Here is a 24,977-nt window from a genome sequence, read left to right as displayed (position 1 = left end):
GAACTATATAGAACCTGGACTTCATTTAGTATTTAAATCAACGCACAGCCATACAAAGACCACTTCAAGTCATAATGTTGAATTACTATAGCTGTTGCCATACAACAGATCTGTTTCTCAATTAGCTCCTAAAACCGTAATCTCTAAACTCTAATGGATTTCTTTAATATACGAACCATTAATTTTGATGTAATTTGCTATCAATTGCTTTTGGGAACTACTTTACTGAAGAAAAAAAAATAACAAAAAATTAAAAAAAATAATCAAATGATTAAGCAATTCAAATATTTATCCTACAAGGGATTTTCCCCGACTCGAAACCCTTAATTTGTGGCTACGATGCTCGATTTCAAATATGCTCCAAGCATTTTCTTTTCTTAATTCAAAACACAGTTTGTCAAAATTCAATTTTTAGGCCTCACCCACTAGACAGTGCAAACCTTCTGCTTGTGAAAGACCCATTTGTGGACTTACTAAGAACTCACAGCCCACCTTTGCCTAGGACTGTCTTGCTTTATTGGCACTCTTATTTATTTGCTTCTTATTCGATGGCCTTCCTTCTACGATCTTTTCCACGGCATTTGTTCCTCTCCTGGAGTACATTCTCTTTACCATGCTTTTGACTATCTGATTTGTATTTTCCCACTACTCACTTTTTGGTAACTACTATTTTGGTTAAGCACTACATGACAGTGCGTATGTTTTGCAGCTATCTCTCTCGTGTGTTTATCCTCCCTGCTTCCAAATACCTTTCCTGTGCTCCGTGTTGCTGCTTTCCTCAGGTGTTTCCGTCCCTTTCTCTCCCCCATTGTGTTTCTCTCCCACAGCAGTGTTTCTATCTAACTCGTGTGTTGCTTCCCCCCCCCCCCCCTATCTCCTCGGCCCAGCTTTTCTTTTTTTTTTATTCCTCGCCGCCCACTCTCACTTACTCCCCCCCCCCCCCAACTGTTCCTCCATGGCCCCACCAGTCCTTTTAATTTTTTTATTCTTTTTTTGTGATTAGCGCAATGCAGCAAATAGTTTCCAGCCCTTCAGCTTATAAAAAGGAGCTCTGGTGACAATTCAGTATCATTTCTTAAACCATGCTGATCCATCTTGCACCTGAAAATTTGAGACATGGCTTGATGGCGCATATGCAGGTCATCATGCAGATGTGTACCACACTTCTTGCAGATGTGTGCACGTCATCGTGCAGGAGTGCCTATAAAAGGAAACCGTCATAGCAGCTGAATATGGTGGCTTTTTTGTCTTTTGTCCGATGCTGCACAGCATCAGCAAAAAGGCACTGGCAAAGCCATAGGTTCAGAATGTATATGCTTCAGCGTCCATTAATAGAGGTCTGCTTCTTTTCTCAAACTGTTTAGCTACACTGGATGGAGTTTATCTCTAAAAATAAAGTGCCCCAGAGCAACCAATTCACCTTAGTTCTTTCACTACACCCCACTTAGAGCCATTCCCAAGAACACTCCAAGTGTTTTGGAAAAAAAAAATTCTATCTTCTGGTGATGCCCTTTTTTCACCAATAAAGGTGGTTTTAAAGTGTTTCGATAGTTTATTTAATTTATACACAACAACTAATTTGTCTGGGTCTTGGATTGTGTAGGAAAAATATTTTCTTTTGACTTACTTGAAAAAAAGCTTCTATAAGTACTACTATTAAAGCAACAGCAAGAGGTTATCTCAGGTGCGACCTCCAAATGTGAAAGTAAAGTGTTTGGATTGACCTCTATGTCCTCTTATGAAGAGTACATAGGCAAGGACTTCGAAGGTACCTCCCAAGATCTAATCAAGTAGTCAGCAGTAGTTGGCCGGTCAAGGAATCGCCCTGGTCATGAACCACCTGGTGAGATCTTTAAAACACCAAAGCGGACAAGCTCAGCTGATGATCATGAACTGCAGCTGCACTCTGAGGTGGCGCAAGGCATCCTCCAACTATGGGGAGAACCCTGCTGGATTTTTTTTGCCACCGCCGAGAACGAGTTTAAAACCTTCTACGTGTTGAAGTTCCCAAAATCGTTCTCTCTAGGTGACATATTCATGCTAGAGTGGAGCACAGGACCACAGCACACACTTTCACCTCTGCCTCTCCTGCCCAGAGTTCTGAAGATCGGGAACTACGTTGTTCAAGTTACCCTAGTGGCTCTGGATTGGGCCAGGATAGTGTTGTGCCAGAGATTTTGGGCATGAGCATCTGTCTTCCCATAAGGCTCAACTTCAGAGAGGGATCTTCTGCCACAGCAGCAGGGCAGGGTTCTGCACCTCAATCTACACCAGTGTGTGAAGATTGAGCGGCGGCATTTGACTGTGATCGATCTACCACTACCATTTACGCCAGGTGCTGGAACAAATTTGTGGCATCCACAACACAGTTCCCCTTACAAGCCAAACTGTAAGCTGTTTGCTATATCTTTGGCCCAAGAAGGTTTTTCAGTGGTCACCATCTGTTATGGCTGTCTTTTTGCCAGCTCTCTGGAGAAGGAGAATGATGGAGAGTGACTCCAGCCTATCACCCCCATAGCATAGGGATTAGGCCGATAAACAGGGACCTTGTCTTACAGATATAAGGGCATTTTCGTGCCATTTCTCTTAGAGTAAGGCTTATGAATTTAAGTGAGGGGTTAGATATATAAGTATTAGTCATGATTTACTCATTTGCTAACATGCCGATCTGTTTCTTATGGAGCTATGCATATTATGGGCTCCGTAGGCCTTAAGCGAGACAGACTCCATTTTGCTTTCTGCCTGGTAGCTCGAGAAGGCTTTCTAGGTTAAAAGTGATGTTTTAGTTTTAAGCTGTTGTTCGCTTGGAGAGAACCGGTTCAGGCTGACCCTTATCGAAGGAATGTATTTTTCTCCACTCCGAAGACACAACTTCAGGCTGGCCAGCTGGGAAAGTGTCCTTGGTACGGGGAGGTACAAGAATTTGGTGGGCGGCAGGTTACTGGCCGTGAATTTCCATGAAGGAACGGGCTTTTGATATTAGCAAAGGTGTTAGTCTTTCAGTCAGTCAGTCCGTAGGCGGCATCTAGCCGTTAGCATCTCTGCCATTATTCATTTTCATGGTGGACAAGTCGCCATCTTTGAAGTCGGAGAAAGATTTAAGACCGAAACTCTCTGAAGATAGACTGAACGAGAAGTGGCGCGGAGCGCACTAACCCAGAGAGAGAGAGAGACGGTAGCTAATTAACAGCAAGGTTCCGAGGTCCTGAGGGAGAGCAGACGAGTTTGAGCCTATCAGTGCAGACGTGTACTTGTGACGGCTGAGGGTGACTGCAAGGCGAGCCAGGACCCAGAGACGAGACAGGAGCCTAGATGACTGCCGAGTCCCGATTTCCCATTAACCAGGTGAAGTCCGACCGATTCTTATAGTGCGTGCACCCTAATCTTTCTCTTTTATTTCTTGTGCAAATGTAATGCTGCATAGTAATGTGATTTATGTTTATGGTTAATAAATGCCCTAATTCATATAGAATTATCGTGTACCTGGTTCTTGTGTCCAATCTTGGTAAATGATGCTCCTAGTTGAGCACTGTTTAGACGAACGGATGAGAAATCCCGATCAGACGAATAGTTATCAAATAAAGAGGGAGTGAGTGGACCTTTGATGTCGTAAGCACGGAGTACACTATATAATCTGAATCCATATCCAAAGTTATTATTTTAGTTTTATCCTAAGTAGATTGCTAAGATATCATCCTAATAATGTTTCATAGGAATGTGGTCGTCGTTGATATGCGGCGTTAATGAGAGCGCTGGGGAGGATTACCAGCGTGTAGGGCTGCCGGATTGCAGCCCGTGTGTAAATGAGAGCGGCGGGAGGGATACCGCCGTGTAAGTTTCGCAGGATCGCGAACGATTTGGAAAAGGGAGCATTGGGTTCTGCAGGCCCGTGTGTAGACACGCCGGATTGCGTGTCAGATCTGCCCTAGGGTAGAACGGTCTGGGTCAGGGCGACCGCGAGGCCAACTGATGTGAATAAGATATTGTAGAAAATCCATATATGTATATTGTCATTCCCCATTCTTAGGTGCGACCTGTATATTCATCTTTATATCTACCCATTGTAAATACGATCTAAGAAGGGAAGGCGAGTACGTTTTGGCTGGGTCACAGGGGCCCCTGGGGGCTGATCCCATCTAAACAGAAAATCCAGCCATTACATCTGGCGTCACGAACTGTTTACGAAGCCTGTGTGCATTGTTTTGTTTTGATCTCGTTGGTTTGCGCTCGGCTTGTACGTATAAAATTTTGTTTATAATTGTGTATATAATTTTTTGCGTGTTAATATGTTTCCGAAAAAATCTCCGTCGGTTTTCCAATTACCGATTCAGATTCCCGGCTGGGAGTCTACGCCTTATGAGGCTTTAGCCCGTGAGTGGGCTGATTCTACTGGTTTGAGTGAAAATTGGTCTTCATGCTTGGAGCAGGCGGAGCCTGCCGATGTGATTTCATGCCTACAGAAAGCGCCAATAGTGAAAGGCGATGAGCTTCCTATTTTAGGACGCAGAGGATGGATTATTCTTAATGCATACAGAATTTTGCATGAGAAGTTTGTTCAACTACAGAAACAATTTAAAGATACGGAAGGACGGTGTGTTGAGTTGCAAAATGCGCATACTCTTTTACGTTGTCAAAATAAACTGCTTGCCGACAAACTTGAAACATATCAGACCATTGCCGAAAGAGCTGCGGTCCGTATTGCACGATATAAATACAAACATCGTCGTGGGCGCGTGTCGTCCCGCAAAGTGCGTATGCTTGTAGCGAAAGCTGGAATGGATTGGAACCCCGATGAGTGGGACGGTAATATCTGGGATTCTCATACTTCTGACTCCTCGGCAGAGGAGGGTGACAAGCGCGAGTCTTCTCGCTCCGGACGTGATTGTAAATCTGCTTCATGCATTGATTTGACTCCCGATTCTGACCGTGCTCGTTCTTCCCGTGCGGATGACGTAGCTTGCCCTGATTGTTCTGTTAAATCTAAGATGCGGGCTTCCTCGGAAGCTCTTCCCGCAGTTTCTGCTCATCCGATCTTTCGACGGAAATTACAACAAGCCCCTGGTAATCCGGGTGGTATCCCTCTTGACTGTATTGAAGATTTTACTCAGCAGGAGATTAGTGACATCCTGCAACGATTTAAACAACGGCCTGGTGAGGCCTTGCTTACCTGGATGGTGCGTCTTTATGAGCTTGGCGCTTCCGGTATTCTGCTCGATGCTGTTGATTGCTTACGATTTTGCTCTTTGAGTTCTGATTCTACTATTCAGGACCATTTTCGGAATTTTAATGGTAATGTCCAAACTTCTTTGCTCCAGCTTGCGTCTGATGGCTGTAATCATAAATATCCAACAGAGTCTGATTGGCCCTCTGACGACAAGCCGTGGTACACTCTGCGCGATGCGTCGCAACGTTTAAAGGAAGAAGTCATGAAAACTTGTATCTTCCTTAGTACTGCTGACAGGTTATTGGATGGTTTGTTAACATCTTCCGTGCGTAACCGCATTATACGTACTTCTCCTGTTGCTTACAAGCAGGTCATGATGACATTGTTGATTAATCAAACTGGCAATCCTTTGTCTGCTGTGCTTGAGTCTGTTCGTCAGCTTGGTGAGCTGGGTGAATGGTTTAAACCTGAAAGACAATCCCGACCTGAGGGTCGTACTGGAGGGGACTATAAGTTCTCTAGACGTGACATGTTTCTTGCTCTCATTGCTGATGGTGTCAAAAGGGAAGAGATCGATGGTGAACCTAATAATATCCTATGGGATATGTTTCGTAAGCGTGGTTTGGATCGGAAGGAAGGTGCCCGTCGTGTGCGAAAGAATGATTATGATCGTGGTTCGGATGACAGTGGTGATGAGAGACGACGTGTGGATTCTGATCGCCGTGATGACCGGCGCCAAGAACGTGGTGGTTCCCCCCGTCGTAGTGATGGGAGGGGGAGAGAGGATGATCGTGGAAGGGGAAGGGATGATCGTGGTTCTAGCAGACATAGAGATGCAAGGCGTTATTCCCCTGATATACGAAGGAGGGAGGATCGTAATAGACTCTCTGACCGTAATTTACAACTTTTTGAACATGATACTAATCCGTTTCGTACTGGAGACGGATATGAACAACAAATCCTGATACCGAAGAAAACTGAAAACATCTACCCTGATCTGTCTTGGTTGACGGAACGCAGGAAAAATGACTAGGAAATAGGTCAAGCTCCGGTACGCAGGTGGGCCCACAGAGATTACAGACCATATGTAGATATTGAGATTTTTTTGGAAACATCGTAATATCCAAAGGGCCCGAGCGTTAGTTGATACTGGGGCGGAGGCCACTTTAATTCATGGTAAGTCAAGGAAATTTCATGGACAGTCTTTCACAATTACCGGCCTGGGTGGCAAAGAAACACCCGCAGTTCAAACTGCACTTGAGATTACAATTGGTAGGATTCCTCGTAGAGAATACTCTGTGTTGGTTGTGCCACTTTTGGAATATATTATTGGAATTGACATTTTGAAAGGTATGACTTTGCATTTGGATGATGGTTACTATCAGTTTGGTACTAGACAGTACATTTCGACCAGACCCGTACGGGTTGGCCGTTTACGCATGCCACCTATTAAGATCCCTTTAGCGACGAAAGTGATTTCTCAAAAACAATATCGCATCCCAGGTGGTCATGAAGAAATTACAGCTACGATTCAGGATTTGGTTGACGCAGGAGTCATTACTCCGGTCACATCTGCTTGGAATAATCCTGTTTGGCCCGTGCGCAAAAGTGACAACTCTTGGCGCATGACTGTTGATTATCGAGAATTGAACACACATACTCCTAAATTGACTGTGGCAGTGCCTGACATTGTTACATTGATTGAGAGAATGAATGGCTTGTTGAAAGAACAGTTGCGCAAGTTGACTGATGACCGTTACAGCCAGTGGAGAGATGTCCTACTTCAAGCTTTATTAATTCTGAATAACCGTCCTTTGTTGCATGCTGAATCTCCTTTGATGCGTTTGTTTCCTCCACATGTTGATGCGAAACCTAATTCTGTTGCTACCACTGTCACATATTGGGAAATTACCCCCGGTGCTTTGGCTCCATGTAGAGCAACCTCAGGTTCCGCAGGCCTCGACCTGCATGCTTTAAATGATGTACACTTCCCAGGAAAAGATCGAATAATTGTTGAAACTGGCATAGGTGTCTCTATACCTGCCGGTAGTTTTGGATTAATTGCCCCTAGATCTGGCCTGGCCCTGAAAGGTGTTCAAGTCCTTGGTGGTGTGATCGACAGTGATTATCAGGGAGAGATTAAGGTTCTCTTGCTTAATAGCAGTGAGATGGATTTGTTTATCAAAAAGTCTGACCGTGTTGCTCAACTATTGATTATGCCTGTCTTCAGTGGTGAGATCAAAAAAGGCTCTGCCCCAACGTTGCTAACTGTGCGTGGACAAAAAGGCTTCGGATCGTCTGATCTTCCTGGAGCTAAAATATGGGTGCAATCGCCTAAAAATCCTCCTGAACAGGCTGATATTATTGCGACCGGTCATGACAACACCGTTCTGGTGATGAAGCCAGGGAAAGATGGCTGGGAAGCTGTCCCAGCTGACAAATGTTATTTACGAGAATGATTAAGGCCTGTGTTTGTATTCTTTTAGATCATTCTTTGGACTGCTGCTGCAGGATGTGTCGTCGTTGGACTCCTTTTGGCTTGCTACGCCGGGAGAGGAGAGCATCTACCGACGCCGAGTGATGGGATAACAAGAGCCACGCGATCCGCGTGGCAGAAGTCCTCCAATTTTTGGATCACACTCGCGAAGCGAGTGACGAACTCTCCGCATTTTTGCCTTACCCCCATGAAATCGGTTACTGACATCTTATCGACCTGTTTGGTTGCTGTCCCTGCATCTACTGAAACCCTTCATCATGTATTTAATGTGTCCTATGCCCGACCTAATGTCATTTTGGGCGACTTCTTGGCCCATGAATTTTGTCCCTCATGTACTCTTCTTCCAGACCAGGATGTCCTTATTAATTCCAGAATTACTACTTTTAATATTACCCCTGGTGACCTTTGCTTTATGATGACCTGCAATCCTAAGGCCATCTCTGAATGTCTGCGGTTGAAACTCCAAGCCGCTACTACTTTTTCATTTCATCAACGTTTGCTTTGTACAAAAAGACTTCCTAATTCATGTTTTTCAGTGAAGAACAATATGACTTGCAACAGTTTAGTTGTAGCCACTAGCCATTATCGTTCAATGTTGTTACCAGCTGGATGGCTCTTTTCATGCGGGAATTCATCTTGGCCCTATATTCCTGCGAATATTTCTGGTGGCCCGTGTGCCATCACTAGATTAAGTTTGCTAATGTTTTCTTCACATCCTCCTTCACATTCCCGTATTGTTCGTGACTCAATGTCCTTACATGACGACTGTGATTCCTCTGTTCATCTTTTTTCCAGATCAGAATATCTTGGTTTGTCTTTTTCTATTATTGGTGTTCCTGCATTAGCCGTTTATAATGCTAAAACAATAGGCAAGATGGCCTGCTGGATGGTCAAGTCGATCAACCAAACTTCTACTGTTTTGTCAGATTTATTGTTAGATTCCCAAGGTGAACGTAGAGCTATTTTGCAAAATCGTGCGGCCATCGATTATTTGCTGTTAAAATACGGGCATGAATGCTCTGAATTTGAAGGTCTATGCTGTTTTAATTTGTCTGACCATTCTAAAGATATCCAGTCCCATATTAATAAACTCCACGACTTGACTGCAGAAATTAGAGAACACATAGATCAGGGTTTCTTTGACTGGCTTTTTAACTGGCTCCCTGACATGCATTTTTTACGACAAATTTTGGGAGGGGTTATTATTATTGTCTGCATCCTTATAGCGATTTGCTGCTTTATCCAGTGTGTCCCTTCCCTGCTACAATTTTTTAAACTTACGAAGAGTCGTAGATCAGTTAGTTTTGTTTCATATTATTCATCTACTGACGTTAGCTCCATTTAGTTATTGGTTAATAGACTGGAGTCAAGGGGTGTAATGTTATGGCTGTCTTTTTGCCAGCTCTCTGGAGAAGGAGAATGATGGAGAGTGACTCCAGCCTATCACCCCCATAGCATAGGGATTAGGCCGATAAACAGGGACCTTGTCTTACAGATATAAGGGCATTTTCGTGCCATTTCTCTTAGAGTAAGGCTTATGAATTTAAGTGAGGGGTTAGATATATAAGTATTAGTCATGATTTACTCATTTGCTAACATGCCGATCTGTTTCTTATGGAGCTATGCATATTATGGGCTCCGTAGGCCTTAAGCGAGACAGACTCCATTTTGCTTTCTGCCTGGTAGCTCGAGAAGGCTTTCTAGGTTAAAAGTGATGTTTTAGTTTTAAGCTGTTGTTCGCTTGGAGAGAACCGGTTCAGGCTGACCCTTATCGAAGGAATGTATTTTTCTCCACTCCGAAGACACAACTTCAGGCTGGCCAGCTGGGAAAGTGTCCTTGGTACGGGGAGGTACAAGAATTTGGTGGGCGGCAGGTTACTGGCCGTGAATTTCCATGAAGGAACGGGCTTTTGATATTAGCAAAGGTGTTAGTCTTTCAGTCAGTCAGTCCGTAGGCGGCATCTAGCCGTTAGCATCTCTGCCATTATTCATTTTCATGGTGGACAAGTCGCCATCTTTGAAGTCGGAGAAAGATTTAAGACCGAAACTCTCTGAAGATAGACTGAACGAGAAGTGGCGCGGAGCGCACTAACCCAGAGAGAGAGAGAGACGGTAGCTAATTAACAGCAAGGTTCCGAGGTCCTGAGGGAGAGCAGACGAGTTTGAGCCTATCAGTGCAGACGTGTACTTGTGACGGCTGAGGGTGACTGCAAGGCGAGCCAGGACCCAGAGACGAGACAGGAGCCTAGATGACTGCCGAGTCCCGATTTCCCATTAACCAGGTGAAGTCCGACCGATTCTTATAGTGCGTGCACCCTAATCTTTCTCTTTTATTTCTTGTGCAAATGTAATGCTGCATAGTAATGTGATTTATGTTTATGGTTAATAAATGCCCTAATTCATATAGAATTATCGTGTACCTGGTTCTTGTGTCCAATCTTGGTAAATGATGCTCCTAGTTGAGCACTGTTTAGACGAACGGATGAGAAATCCCGATCAGACGAATAGTTATCAAATAAAGAGGGAGTGAGTGGACCTTTGATGTCGTAAGCACGGAGTACACTATATAATCTGAATCCATATCCAAAGTTATTATTTTAGTTTTATCCTAAGTAGATTGCTAAGATATCATCCTAATAATGTTTCATAGGAATGTGGTCGTCGTTGATATGCGGCGTTAATGAGAGCGCTGGGGAGGATTACCAGCGTGTAGGGCTGCCGGATTGCAGCCCGTGTGTAAATGAGAGCGGCGGGAGGGATACCGCCGTGTAAGTTTCGCAGGATCGCGAACGATTTGGAAAAGGGAGCATTGGGTTCTGCAGGCCCGTGTGTAGACACGCCGGATTGCGTGTCAGATCTGCCCTAGGGTAGAACGGTCTGGGTCAGGGCGACCGCGAGGCCAACTGATGTGAATAAGATATTGTAGAAAATCCATATATGTATATTGTCATTCCCCATTCTTAGGTGCGACCTGTATATTCATCTTTATATCTACCCATTGTAAATACGATCTAAGAAGGGAAGGTGAGTACGTTTTGGCTGGGTCACAGGGGCCCCTGGGGGCTGATCCCATCTAAACAGAAAATCCAGCCATTACACCATCAAAGGTTATTTGCTGGCCCTTTTGGCAGTTTTGCATTTGCTGGACCAACCAGCCTTGTTAACATCACCGGTCATGATGCAGTTTATTAAACATTTGAAATACCAGTTTCCTCCCCAACTGTTTTTGATGCCGCAGTAGAATTTTAATATGGTCACGACGTTCCACATGTGCACCCCCTTGAAGCCAATGCCCAGATGCTTGTTGTCTTTTGACTCTCAAAAAAGTCTTCCTCATGCGATCACTTCAAATTGTTGCATGAGTGAGCTCCAGCTCTCTCGATTCAACTGCCCTAAACCACATTTTATTCCCCCCAGACACCAGGTGTTGAGGACATGTGCAGCTCTTATCAAGTGTTGTGACTCCATTTCATCTTGGGCAATCCATTTACCTCACGGAGTTCTTTGCTCTACTCCACTGGCTGCACCACAAAAAAACCTTAAGCTTTTACTTTGATCGTACCAAAGAACACTGTGTGGATGATCAGCTTTTAATGGGGTTCTTGGGGCAAAGATCGGTAAGGCAGAGCAAAAAAGGACTTTGTAAAGGTGGATAGCCAAAAAGCATTCTCCTGAATAAATGAGGGCTCAGTGCACTGGGGCAAAGGCTGCTAACACTGCATTGGGATGCAGAGTGCCTGTTCCTAACATCTGTCAGGCAGCGACATGGACATCAGTGCACATGTTCACAAAGCCCTACTGCCTTGATTTCCAAGTCGGATGGAAAGGGAACAATGCCAATCCAGTCCCGATTAACTTTTTGGTCTGCTCAACAGCCCCTCCACACTGGCAGATACTGGTTTGGTATCTATTCTAAAAAGTAAGGAGTGTGCAGTTACAGGTATCCAGTATAAGAAGTTACTTACATTCAGTATCACCCTTCCTGGTGGATATTCTATCAAACCACAGATTCTTCTCTGCCCTCAGACCTCCCTGTTCTGTGGAGTGTTCTCTTTATACCATCTAAAAAGGTCCCAAAGCAGAAATCTGCACAATTGTACTGATAATTGTTCTGTACTCTGTGTCCAAGGACATGGAAAGAAACTGATTTTTGACTTGCTATGGGGGGGGGGGTTTATATGTAGCTCAACTTCTTTACTGGAGGAGCAAAACGAAGACAAGGAAGAGCTACATGGCTTAAGTTAGCGGTGCATGGGAGCACTGGGTGGGTGCTGAAAACCAAAACAAGGAAGTCTGACAGGGGCAGATGGAAGGAAGGAGGCAGGAAGACACCCGCCAGGCAGAGGTGATGGGAAGAGGCAAAACAAAAGGAGGTAAAATGTGGGGGACCAGGAAAAAGACTGCCAAAGAAAGCCGGGATGCTCACATACCTGCTGTTTTCCAGCAGTGTTTTCCTCCTTTTTCTGCTGGCCTGGTGCAGCTTATTTTCTTATTTTGAGGTTCTTGGAGTCAGGCTCTGCCTTCAGGAAGCTCATATGGACATCACAGAGCAGGAGAGAGAGAGAATGAAAATGCTGCTCGACTGCCCACGCTCCTTTTATTGACTCAGTGCAGAGAAGGGATAGGTAATGAAGCAGAGCACTCCAGAGGGACAGGTAACTGGCAGGCACCGACTGCTCTATTTGCAGCCATGTAATGGTTGCCATGGCCTGCAGAACAAGCATTCTGCTTGGCAGGCTAGCCAATCCAAACATAAAATAAAGGGTACTGAAAAAAGAAAATTTGCTTTCAAGTAAATAAATCGTTTTTTAAACTACCTTTTCTGAATTTAAGGCTACACTTTCTGAATTATTTTTCGATGGGTTTTTTTTTTTTTTAATTGTGTGCGATGTCTAGAGGTGGCAAAACACCACTTGCATGACAAACAAAAATGAAACTCTCCCACTAAATAAAATACATACAGTAATAAAAAAAAAAAATTTAAAACCACACACACATTTACACAAATGATGGCTTTCTGCAATGTATAAGTGGGTCTCTTCCTTGTTAGAGAGGTCAAGCCAGACTTTTACAATGCCCCTGAAAATGCACAAATTAAATATATTTGCCATAAAAGCAAAAAAAACTACTACTCCTTGGTTTGAGCTGGTGAAAATGAATGCTTCATCTACATGGATACAGTACGAGATAACTATGCTACTCTGGCTACCAATGCAGAAATGCTGCCAATTCAAACTTCTAGGCCATGCCTACAAAGCCCTCCACAACATCAAATGAGCAAACCTCAACGACCGACTACAACTACCATCCACACAGAGAGCTACACTCCAACTCCCTCACACGTGTCCCCCGCATCCGCAGAAGAAAGTCAGGATGGCGCTCCCTCTCCTTCAACGCCTCCAGAACTGGAATGAACTTCCCCAACACATCCGGATAGCTCCTTTGCTACTCAACTTTCCCAAGAAACTTAACATCTGTCTGTTCAACTAGGAGCTCCGCCCAGCCTAAATTTCTGCTCCAGCACCTCGGGTGAAAATTTGTACCATACAAATTGATTTAACATAACTATATTTTTGCATTTTAAAGTTGGCATTATACTTACATATGAAATTCCAGTGACTCTTTTAGCAATGTGATAAAATGTGCCCTTCATGTAAAAGATGGCAAGATGGAGTCTTTGAAGCATAGTAATAGTTTGTCTGAGAAAGTATATAGTCTTCAGTAAGGTCTTCTTTTGCTGGTCCGAGAAACTGCCCACCTGACGCTGAATCCAGTTCCAAATAAAATACCGACGAAGCACACTGTGCGAATGGCTGACATGCAGTGTTCTAGGGACATCGGATTCAATATGCAGTTCATGCTCCAAATGTATCAGCTCCTTATCCAGGTAGTAAGGCACAATTGTGAAAAAAGAAATTAAGGCAGCTCGCTGAAACCAGGAAGGAATCTTCTTCTTAGAGGAGTCAACCTGGATGATGTTCACATACTCTTCTCCAAGAGTCTGATAGCCTGAAAAAACATGAACAAAATTAATAGCACATACCAATGGCTTAATATTTTGCAACAAATGTAAGTATTCCCTGTAAGTTGTGTTGAACATAACACAAACGGCGAGAGGCTAGTACTAAATATTTATAAATATGTGTACTTGCACAATAAAAGTGCAGGCTATGCGTGACAACTTAATCATGCCACGCGCACGGCAAGTTCTGTACTTTTAAACACCACACTATAGCTATGACGAACGATCAGTTAAATTCCCACTTTATGGTGATTTTGCACTTTGCCACATTGCATTTGCAACTGTCAAATGGAAGAATTCTCTGTTCAAACCATTGCATCTGTGTGTGTAGCAACCACAGAAGTCAATCGTCCATGTAAAGTAGCAAAATGATACATCCCCAGCAGTGACAGGAAGGCAAAAAGATGAAGGCCAGGATATTTAGCTACGTTTTGACGGCCGCACTAAAGATGCACATATAAAACCTCACATGTAAGGGATTTTTTTTAAAGCAGGGTGAAGAATAAGTGTTTTAACAACCCCAACAGAAACATCATGCCTTACCTGAAAATGTTGTGAGGGTATAGTACGCAATGTCACACAATAGTTCAATCTCTTTTCTCCACTGCAGCCATTTCTTGGCACCTGTTACATTGAAACGAGAAAAGTCACTCGTATTGAGCACAATACAGGCTTACGCGCTTAAAATGCCAGTCACAGTTACTTTGAAATGTTGCCATACGAGGAATAAGTTACTTGGCAGGAAAACAGAATTTAAAAGCTCACGTAAGCTTATTAAAAGTACAGCTGTTGGGCTGTAGCATATTTTAATAATAAAGTCACGCAACCAAGCGTGTGCCATAGCCTGCGACTAAATCCCCATAGCTAGGGTGTTAACCCACTCTCATTTAAAACCTAATCAGAGAGGAGAAACAAAAAGAACTGGCTTCCAAAAATAGCCATTTTGCAACTTTTACTTTTGGATACAAGCAAACAAGCATGTTGACTCGTGCCCTCTTTTCATATGTGGGCACCTATCAGGCGCGCAACGCCCAGCTCGGGCTGAGAGCTTCCCGGGCACACACCCAGCAGCACCCGAGAACTTCACAGGTCTTTAAAAGACCATTTACTTGTTAACGAGGCTTTGTTGCTCGTTCACCCCTTCTTAAAAGCCCCTGCATCTTCACTCTGCCGATTGCTGGAAGAATTAACGCCCCACTTATTTTTATTTAAACAAGCCCCCTCCCAAAAAAATGCCACTCTAGTTGCGCCTCTGGCACCTATATATCAAAGACTTAAAAGAGCAGGGAATTACCAATTTTTACAGTATTCTTGTTAAAAATAACAAATTAACAAAAAGGGTTAAAGGGTAAAGACTTTGCACATGAGTTCAAGGTATGCTTACTGGTGGCCACGTGTGCAGTGCACCGAAGTCATGCTTGCTTCTTTCCTGCTGTCGCTAGCACTGCAATCTTCCTCCCGCCGAAGCACTCTGCCCGTACCTGCCTCTCACCCAGGAACATTGGCGCCCCAGTGTTATCTATTCTTCCTCAACGGGTTGGTCAGATGCTGAGCTATTCCCTTTCCTGGTCTCCCACCCCCGTTGGTCATCCTAATAATTCCTTTTATGTGATCCTCTATACCCTCTGTGTACCACGCCCCTGTATCTTCAGTGTAATCACCTTGTGCTTATATTCTCTGTCCACTGCCCCATTACTTCTTACCTATGCTCTAATACCCGTTTCCCTGCTCCCAATCTCTCTCTCTTTACTTTACAGCCAGTTCCACTTGTTTATAATTATACCCTCCAACTTTCAGATATCCCTCCTCTAATCCTTTGTCGTGTGCTCTGTCTTCAAAGCTGTCAATTCCCTTGGTATATGTCCTTCTCCCTCTTGTCACCCATCAGACACTATCCTACGCACCACTCGCTCTGCAAATATATCTCCTGCTAATTCAGTGTGTTTCCACTGCTGTCCTCTCCCTCCCGCGTTTCCCTCTTACCGGTGAATGCCTGGAAAGTCTGATGTGCGCTCTGTCGCAATCCGCCCAGATAGAACTCGTCCTTTTGGCTAGCGCGGATCAGCTGAGGCTGGTTTGCCGCGAGCAGGGGCATGCTGCTTTATGCGGCTCACCAGCGGACTGGGAACCCTCCGTCCACTGCTCCTACGAGTCGCTCACACTGTTTACATTCCGCCTGTCAGCACACGGGTGCGACGTGACGTCGAAACAGGGCGTGGTAACGTCATGCGTTACACAACTCCCCCTACGGCAGGGATAATGAAGCGGACATCTTGAACATGGCAGGATATACTGAGTTATGCTATTGATGTTGAGTGCTAAGTCATATCTCCCAGTGTACTAGTTGTGGCGTTCACACTATTAAATAATTCAACTTTAGATTCCATTATGAAAAAGCGAATGCTGTTGCAGTTTGTAGAAGAGGACTGCCGAACGTTCTGTACTTCTTTTTAGTAGCTGAATCATTCACATACTTGTCAACCTCTGGCCTAAAAAAATGAGTGTGTCTCAGATATTTAAGAGGATGGTCCCATTTTGGTCAATGGGAAAATAACACATTTTAATGGGTGATATAGTCTGAAAAGGGATGACTACATTACAATCTATGGTAATGGTTACATTTTGTTTTTGGGTGATTAGAACATACATGCTGAATAGTTTGTGTGCACTGTTAAGTACAGCCTAGCTTAAGTGAATGTCTTTGTTATATCATGATGTTTAGATGTAACTTATGTTCTATATTCTAAATGTTGTGAAGGTAGTTGCTTGAGGAGTTAAGACCTATGTGGATGCTCCAATAAAGCTTCTTCTTGAATACAACTTGTGGATCGTGTTCACTGCCACGACATGCCAACACTGTAAAACAGGAAAGTGGGAGATTAAAAAAAAAACAAAACAGGGGGGTGTTATTTCCCCATTGACTTCTGTTGAAATATAGACAATTTTAGGCAGGAGACAGCTTCAACATACCAACCAACATTTTCAAGTTGCAAAGAAGAAGATTTTGAAAAAAAAAGAATTTATTTTTCCCATTGACTTACAAGGAAGCAGAGGCAATTTTAGACAAGAGACTGTTAAAATTAAAGCCCTTTTTGGATTCATATTTTCAGGCCTGAAAAAATATTTGTGAAAATGTGCAATGCATAGCTGTCAGGTTTTCAGCTTGCTTATGTTTAATATTACCATGGGGTAAGTGTGGTTAGAAGGGACATTCTATACCTTATGTGTGACACAGGGAGTGAAATTTATTCACAACTAAAACCAAGCAAAAAGATTCCTTTAATATCACCAATATCAGAAAGTACCTCCTTGGTGAAACACAGAACGCTGCAAATAGTTTTGGAACATCTGCAAGATCACAGAAGTGCTTACTGTTGGGTTAAAAACAAAAAGAACAAATGATGGACGGAATGCTAAACAATGCAAACATTCACCCAGTCACAAAGATCTGGGTTTAATCTATCGCTCTTTTGCTCATCATGCCACTTTAGTTTGGACCCAGCCATATGCAAATCAGTCTTGACCCAGCCCCTCTTGGGAACAGTCCAGCCCGAACTGCCAAACCAGGCCCTCCCTGGACCGGAAACAAGCATTCTGAGACCGGTTTTGGGGCATCACCCCCATCAGCCAGGCTAGCTTGAATCCAGTGGCACAGTGAGCACAGGACCCACGCCTGGGCATACCCTTCCCACATAGGATGACAAAAGCAACAAGCATTGAAAATGCAATAGGTCTCGCCTTTGATTAAGTTAAAGCCATTTGCTTTGCTAATGGTATTGTATTCTAGTTTTGCATTATTTAGTGTATATTTGTGATATGTGCATATATTTGCTCTCCCCTTGCCCCTTTCGTCTGCCTCATGCTATTGTAATCCTCACTATACGAAATTAATGCACATTATTCTTCTATACTTTCACCTCCCAAATCAAAACACTGCTCTTTTCCTACTAGGGCTATGCTTTAAACTACTACACAGCTAACAAAACAATTCTAACTACATATAACTACAACATATCACAAATATACACTAAATAATGCAAAGCTAGAATACAATACCATTAGCAAAGCAAATGGCTTTAACATAATCAAAGGCGAGACCTATTACGTTTTTAGTGCTTGTAAGGATACTGCTGAATGGGCCCCGCCGGCTGAGAGCTTCGATTTCTGCTCCTGATTTCATTTGTCTGTTTCAGAAGGACTGAAGCATAAGTGAGGCAAAGGTGTTCATTAACTCTTGTTTAGGCATTCTCCAAGGTGAGGGTACAGGCCAGTCTGCCAATAACTGCCAAGGTTTCAGATGGCTATATGTGACATTTTCATAATTTCATTGTAATTATGGGTCAGCCACCGCAGTTGTTTGCACCAGTTTTAAAATCTTACAGTTTCTCAGTCTGATTCATTACTGACATTTTTATGTTTCCCTTTCTTCATTGCTTGATTGTTTTGCTCGCAAGAAAGTGTCACTCTTACTCGTTGAAATGTCACTCATAATTGCATTTACATTTTTAAAATGTCACTCATAGCAATCTGAAACCTTGGCAGCTATGGGTGCACTCACACTTGCACAACTTCAGACACTCATGGACAGACTACTGGCCACACAGAAATGATTATAAACACGTACACGGAATCTACGTGTGGGGCACACACATGCAGACACGCAGATTTTAAGCCACCTCGCAACACACAGGGAGAATAAAGGAGTGTTCCACCCACTGTGTGCGAGAGAAGCGCACGTTCCAAGGAGATTAATGTTGTAATAAATACTCCCAATTCGATATTAGTCAGGAGATGTCGTTTATTAGTACGGATCCTTCAGCCTCTCGAAGTGAGATGCCAACATTCTGTCAACATTCTAAAAGGAGCGTCCGCTCCAACATTCTACAACAGGGCAAACCAACCGGCGAGGGAGAGGAGGGGGGGAGAGGGGAAAAGGGAAATGAGTCAGATTACAACACATCTCCCTGCGGGGCAAAGGAAATACACAAGAATAACATTTCAGGAGGAGCCTAGCGCGCAACCAAGATGGCCGCGTGGGTGCGAGGCTCCCGAGGACCTCCGCAACCTCCTACATTTATCCTGTCTTCATCCTGCCTCGGTTGAGGGGACTGTGTTGGTGAGCCTGAGCCGAGGTGGTGCCCGTTCCCCGTTCTCGAATCGGACTTCGGGTACCGGAGTGAGCACCGATTGAAGTTTGCGGCCTACTTCTCGCCGGACCCCGGATTTGCGCTGGGGGGTGACCCAGTGGCAAAGTGAACAACAACGGCGGGATGGGCCTGGCGAGTCGCGTACCCCGCACTTTCGCTTTCACTTTCGCACCCCCTTGCCGTCTCTGCAAGTGAGATCGCGGAGCTCTTTGTGTTGGTGTGGCCTCGCTGGGAGACCCTGCCTGCCTGCCGGCTGTGACCCACCCCGCCGACCTGGGGTGGCCCCCCGGAGCTCGTGGCCTTGATTGCCTGCCCTCTACGGCGTAGCTGGTGCGGGTGTGTGACCCGTGGCGATGGCCACGAAACAAGACGGAGATCGGTCGAAGACCAAGTCGACCCGGCGTGGCGCCGTACATCAGGCCAACATCATGGACCGCTATACCCTCCAGAAGGGATCTCCCGGCGGACCGCACAAGTCCTCTGAGGGCCCCCCTGATGCCCCGGATTTGCCCACGGATCTGACTCTGCAAGACGTCATGGGCGCCATTGCTGAGATGAAGGCCTCGGTGGGCCAGCGGTTCGACACCTTGGCGCATAAGATCGACGCGGTCCTCGTGGATGTCGGCCTGGTGAGGGCTGATCTCTCCAAGACCAACGACCGGGTTGATTCTTTGGCCCGAACCGCGTCGGGCCTCACGACTGAGGTGGCGGCCCTCCAAACAGAGGTGCACCGACTTCGTCAGGCGAGTGCGCTTATGGATCGGCGCCTGGAGGATTCCGAGAGTCGGGCCCGGAGGAATAACATCCGCATCATCGGAGTACCCGAGGGACGGGAGGCGGCGGCGGCGGATCTTTATGTAGAGGACCTGATCGCTACCCATCTCCAGCCTCGGGGACTGAGTAAATTCGTTGCCGTGGAGAGGGCCCACAGAGTTCCCGGGGGAAGGCCGAAGGTCGGAGCCCCTCCGCGGCCTCTCATTGCCTGGATTTTTAACTTTCGGGACAGGGACGCGATCTTGCAAGCCTCCAGACTGCAAGGGCCGCTTAAGCTGGAAAATATGGAGGTGAAATTTTATCCCGATTTCACCCAAGCGGTCCAGAAGCAGAGACTGAGTTTCCTGGGTGTCAAGCGCCGGCTCCGGGACATGAACTTAAAATACGCCATGCTCTTCCCGGCCAAGCTGCGGGTAGAGGTGGATGGTCGCACGCACTTTTTTGATCGTCCCGAAGCGGCCGGGGACTGGCTGGACACTTTGTCTGGGGGTAGTGATCGAGATGGTGGGGGGAGGGCGGCGGGAGGAGACGGCCCACTGGATCGGGACTGAGGGGTTGATATTGGGCCTCACTCTGGACGACTATGATGCCACTTTCGACCAAGCTTCTGTCTTTGTTCTTTCCCCTCCCTTGGAGGTTGTGTGGTGTCTAGAAGGGGTACTCTTTCCTCCTCTAGGGGGTCTAGCTAGTTTCATTATATAGGGGCGACAGGCACACTGCAAGTTGGGGGGCTGTCTGGGCTCATGCAGGGGTGCAGGGAGGGGGGAGTTTTGTTGGGGTGGGTGGGTTGGGGTGGGGTGTTGTTTGTTCATACCACAAGGCAAAAGTATCGTTGTGTTATTTCTAAAGTGCTCTCTGGGGGACGAGTGGTGGCTTCTGTTTATGATGGGGGGTAGGGGACTGAGTCTGTTGTCCTGGAATGTTAATGGATTGGGGGACAGGATAAAACGAGGTGTGGTCCTGCAGTTCTTGAAGCGAATTTCGCCCGATATAGTTTTTCTGCAGGAGACACACCTCATTGGCAACTCCTTTTGTGCTATGAATCGACGGGGCTACCGCCTTGTGGCCCATTCGGGCTTCACGTCTGGTTCAAGGGGTGTGGGCATTATGGTTAAGAACTCGCTCCCGTTGGAGATTGATGAGGTGCTCCATGACGACAGGGGACGTTACACGGTTTTGGTGGGTAGAATGGAGGGCAGAGTGGTCGTTTTTGTGTCTGTTTATGTCCCGCCGGGGCTGCAGACGACCACCTTTGCGGATCTGGGGCGCCTCCTCCTTGGCCTTCCGGAGGGGATTCTAGTGGTGGGGGGGGATTTTAATGCTGTGGTTTCCGGAACTGTGGATCGTCACCCCCCTAGGGATCTCCCCCGTGCCCAGGCGTGGTTGTCTGGCCTCTTGGATACCTTGGGGCTGGTGGATTGTTGGCGTCTGAAACATCCCACGCAGCTACAGTACACCTTCCATTCAGGGGCTCATGGTAGTCTCTCACGGCTAGATTATGTCCTGGTTCCGGCGGCGCATGTAGGGAGGATAGGGGAGGTGCGCCATTTGGCACGGGGTATTTCGGACCACTCCCCGCTCTTGTTGCACTTTGATATTCTTCCGAGGGGAGAGGGTAGGGTGGTCCCGATTAATCCCTGGTACCTGCGTGACCCCACCATTCGCGCAGAGCTGGTTAAATCCCTTAAGCGCTACTTTGACGAGAATGTGGGGTCTGTGTCATCGGCGGTCTCACTGTGGGAGGCGTTCAAGACGGTACTCCGGGGAGAGGCCTTGTCCCTTATTTCCCATTCCCGGAGGCGCGAGCGGGAGGAGGTGACCCGTGTTGAAGCGGAGATAACCGAGTTGGAGGGTGATCTAGAATGTGGGGTGACGGATGACAAATTACATGTTCTCCGACTCAAGCAAGCGGCCTATAAGGCCCTCGTCACGGAGGCGGCCAGGGGCCTCAGTAGAGAGCAACAGGGGAGACTGTATGATGTGGATGATAAGGCTGGTAAATTGATTGCGTGGCTGGACAAAAAGGAGAGAGCGAGTCGAGTTGTCCCGTTGATTGAGAAACAGAATGGTGTGTGTGTCACTGAACCAGAAGAAATTGTCTCCTGCTTTGCAGACTATTTCCGTGGGGTGTATTCCCCGGTGTCCTCCCGCTCTGAAGAGGATTCCCATGCCCTGCTCAGGGATATCGCGCTGCCTTCCCTTTCGGCGGAGGACAGAGTGTCGTTGGACGCCGCTCCAACTTCCGAAGAAATTGCCCTCGCCATACGTTCGGTCGCTTCCGGCAAGGCTATGGGTCCTAATGGTCTTCCCATCGAGTTGTATAAGCTGCGACCGGATACGCTGGCGCCACATCTCCGTGCTATGTTCCTCGCGGCCCACTCGGCGGGTTCCCTCCCGCTAGACCAGCATCTGGCCACTATCGTGGTTATCCATAAGGAGGGGAGGCCACGGGACCGGGTCACATCCTATCGGCCTATTTCGCTATTGAATGCGGAGCCCAAAATCCTCGCCAAGGTGTTGGCCAATCGGCTGGTCGGCATAGTGTGTGACTTGATTCACCAGGATCAGTCCGGCTTTATCCCTCATCGCAACACAGCGCTTAACCTGCGGCGTTTGCATGGGGTGCTCGCACGTGTCCCGTTCATACGGGAGCCGGCCATTTTGGCGTCCTTGGACGCCACTATGGCGTTTGACACACTTGAATGGCCTTATATTTGGGCAACGCTCGCGAAGTTTGGGTTTGGCCCAGGATTCATCAGTTGGGTAAAATTGTTGTACTCTGGCCCGCTGACGCAGGTGGTTGTGAACGGTACAGTGTCGGCTCCGTTCGAGCTGGGCAGGGGCACGTGGCAGGGCTGCCCGTTATCGCCGCTCCTTTTCGCGCTCGCCTTGGATCCCCTGGCGGAGTGGCTGCGGTGGGAACCTTCTATTCGTGGTCTCCGCTGGACCCCCGAGTATGAGGACCGCGTATCTCTATACGCTGACGGTATTCTCCTATATCTGGCTTCCCCACGTAAATCACTGATAGTACTGGTTGATGTATTGCATTCATTTGGTCTTAACTCCGGCCTTGTCATCAACTGGGCTAAATCGTGCGGCTATGTTCTCTCTGGGGAGGATCCTATCCTTCCGCGGGGCTGTCCTATCCAGATCGCCCCGCGGGGATTTCGGTACCTGGGTGTCTTCATTACCCTGGACGCGGAAGCCCGATATGGTCAGAACTTGCTTCCCCCCTCCAGCGCCTGAAGGAGGATGTCGCGCGTTGGAGATGCTTGCCGCTCTCGCCGCTCGGCCGGGCGGCATTGTTTAAGATGATGTCGCTGCCGCGTTTCCTGTATGCTCTGCAGAACACAATGGACGTCGTCCCGGCGCGCTACTTTCGCGAGGTGGAGAGTTTGCAGCGCCGACTGTTCTGGGAGGGTAGACCGCGTATCGCCCTGGCGAAGCTGACGCTCCCGTGGTATGACGGGGGGATTGCCCTCCCGGATATCAAACGGTATTATTGGGCCTCCCAGCTGGCTGCGATTAATCACGGCCTGTACGGGCCCGCTCTAAACCCGGCCTTTGAAATGGATAAGATGTTACTGCCGGGTGGTGATTATAACCGAGCGCTTTACTCCAGCTCGCTTGACGCACGTCTGACGGGCCCCACGCGTGTCATGGTACGAGTGTGGCGCGCGGCTAATGTGGCGATGGGGTGGAAAGATCGTTTGACCCGGGCGTCCCCACTATATGCATCTGAGCAGTTGGGCTCCCTGTGGACCTCGAAGGGCTTTGAGAAGTGGGACATGATAGGCATCAGCAGGGTGGGTGATCTCTGGACGAGGGGGGGATTCAAAACGTTTGAGATGCTACAGACAGAATTCCAGTTGCAGGACAGGGAGTACTTTCGGTATATGCAGATCCGTCATGCGCTATGCTCCGTATTCCCGGACGTTGCCTCCATCCCGGAGTATTCCCCTCTGGAGGATAGAGTGCTAGATGGACATGTACCGGACAGCACGATTTCATTAATCTATAAAAAACTTATCAATGACCGCTCGGGATTGCTGACTAACCTTCGTGAGGCATGGGCGGCCGATGGATTGGAGCTGGATGACGAGGACTGGGTATCTGCGGTGGCCTCCCCGAAAGAGGTGGCCATACCGGCCCGCCTTCGCTTCGTCCAGCTCAAGATACTCCATAGGGTCTATGTTACGGGGCCAAGGCTACTGCGTATGGGCTATGCTGTGGACGGGTTGTGTAAGCGTGGGTGTGGTTCTTTGGGGACCTTTCTCCATATTTTGTGGGAATGCCCGGAGGTGGAGCGATTCTGGCGTGGTGTGCATGAGGTCCTGCGGGTGGTTACGCGTGTGTCGCTGCTGCCCGAAGCGAGGAGATGCCTTCTGAATGTGTGGGAGCCAACCGACTACTCGGTGCCGCAGACGCGGTGGGTGACTCTGGGATATATGGTGGCCAAACGCGACATTGCTCAACTGTGGGGTTCCCAGAGGTAGCCGACTGTCTCGGCATGGAAGGATAACATGGATTGGTGCATGTTTCGGGAAAAGGTGGTGTATGTTGCGAGGGGTAAGCCTGGGACATGGGTGAACGTATGGGGCCCCTGGAACGCCTACCGCGGGGGAATCTGTACCCCGCCGTTATTGCCCGATCCGTCACCGGCCCCGTCCCCTTAGCCAGTTTATCTCCCCGGTTCCGGGCACTGAGTCCACCTAATCCCCGTCTTGACCTTTTCCCCCCCTTGATACTCCTATGGATTGGTAGGGTCCCCCCTCTGGGGGAGCACATGCTGCTGTTTCCGATTGTGGGTTGCCTTGTGGATTTGTTTTTTGTTGTTATTTATATTAAAATGAAACCGTTATGTGGGGTCCGGATGGTGTGGCTACCACCGCTTCTAACTCCTGTTCATTTCCCTTTGCCGCGGCATGCGCGCTATTGTTTGTATCACATGCTCCTCTTGCTTGCTAGCGGCCGGCCTGAAGGTTGTAGGCCCATCTTTGTATATTTTTTGAATTTTGTAATAAACGGTTTCAAAAAAAAAAAAAAGAAAAAAAAAAAGAATAACATTTCATATGAACATACCTCAAGGATAGTGGGCAGGAGGATGGAACATTACTTTGCAAAAATAACATCCTGGAGCGCCTGTAATAACATTTACTGCAAAGGAAATACACAAGAATAACATTTCAATATGAACATACCTCAAGGATAGGGGGCAGGAGGATGGAACATTACTATGCAAAAATAGCATCCTGGAGCGCCTGTAATAACATATACTCCCAACCAGGGTTAGATGAAAAGATACAAAATTGCACTCCCACCACAACCCCCCCCATAATAGCAGCCAACTGACCCAAAAGATGGAGGAAGGCT

General features: G+C 46.9%; 1 protein-coding gene across 1 annotated transcript in view; it reads right to left on the bottom strand.

The window, feature by feature from the left end:
• Window positions 1–15,877, bottom strand: part of PEX10 (peroxisomal biogenesis factor 10) — a 28,302-nt gene extending 12,425 nt beyond the window's left edge. The window contains exons 1-3 of the mRNA XM_085609293.1: window positions 15,667–15,877; window positions 14,227–14,307; window positions 13,264–13,670 (exon numbers count right to left, since the gene is read on the bottom strand). Coding sequence (XP_085465419.1) covers window positions 13,264–13,670; window positions 14,227–14,307; window positions 15,667–15,778 — 600 coding nt within the window. The 5' untranslated portion in view covers window positions 15,779–15,877. The remainder of the gene's footprint in view (window positions 1–13,263; window positions 13,671–14,226; window positions 14,308–15,666) is intronic.
• Between the last annotated feature and the right edge of the window lie 9,100 nt (window positions 15,878–24,977).

Source organism: Triturus cristatus, chromosome 1_2, assembly GCF_964204655.1.
Source record: "Triturus cristatus chromosome 1_2, aTriCri1.1, whole genome shotgun sequence".
Classification (NCBI taxonomy): Eukaryota; Metazoa; Chordata; class Amphibia; order Caudata; family Salamandridae; genus Triturus; species Triturus cristatus.
Note: the sequence above shows the minus strand (reverse complement) of the source record. Positions and strands in the feature narration are given on the sequence as shown.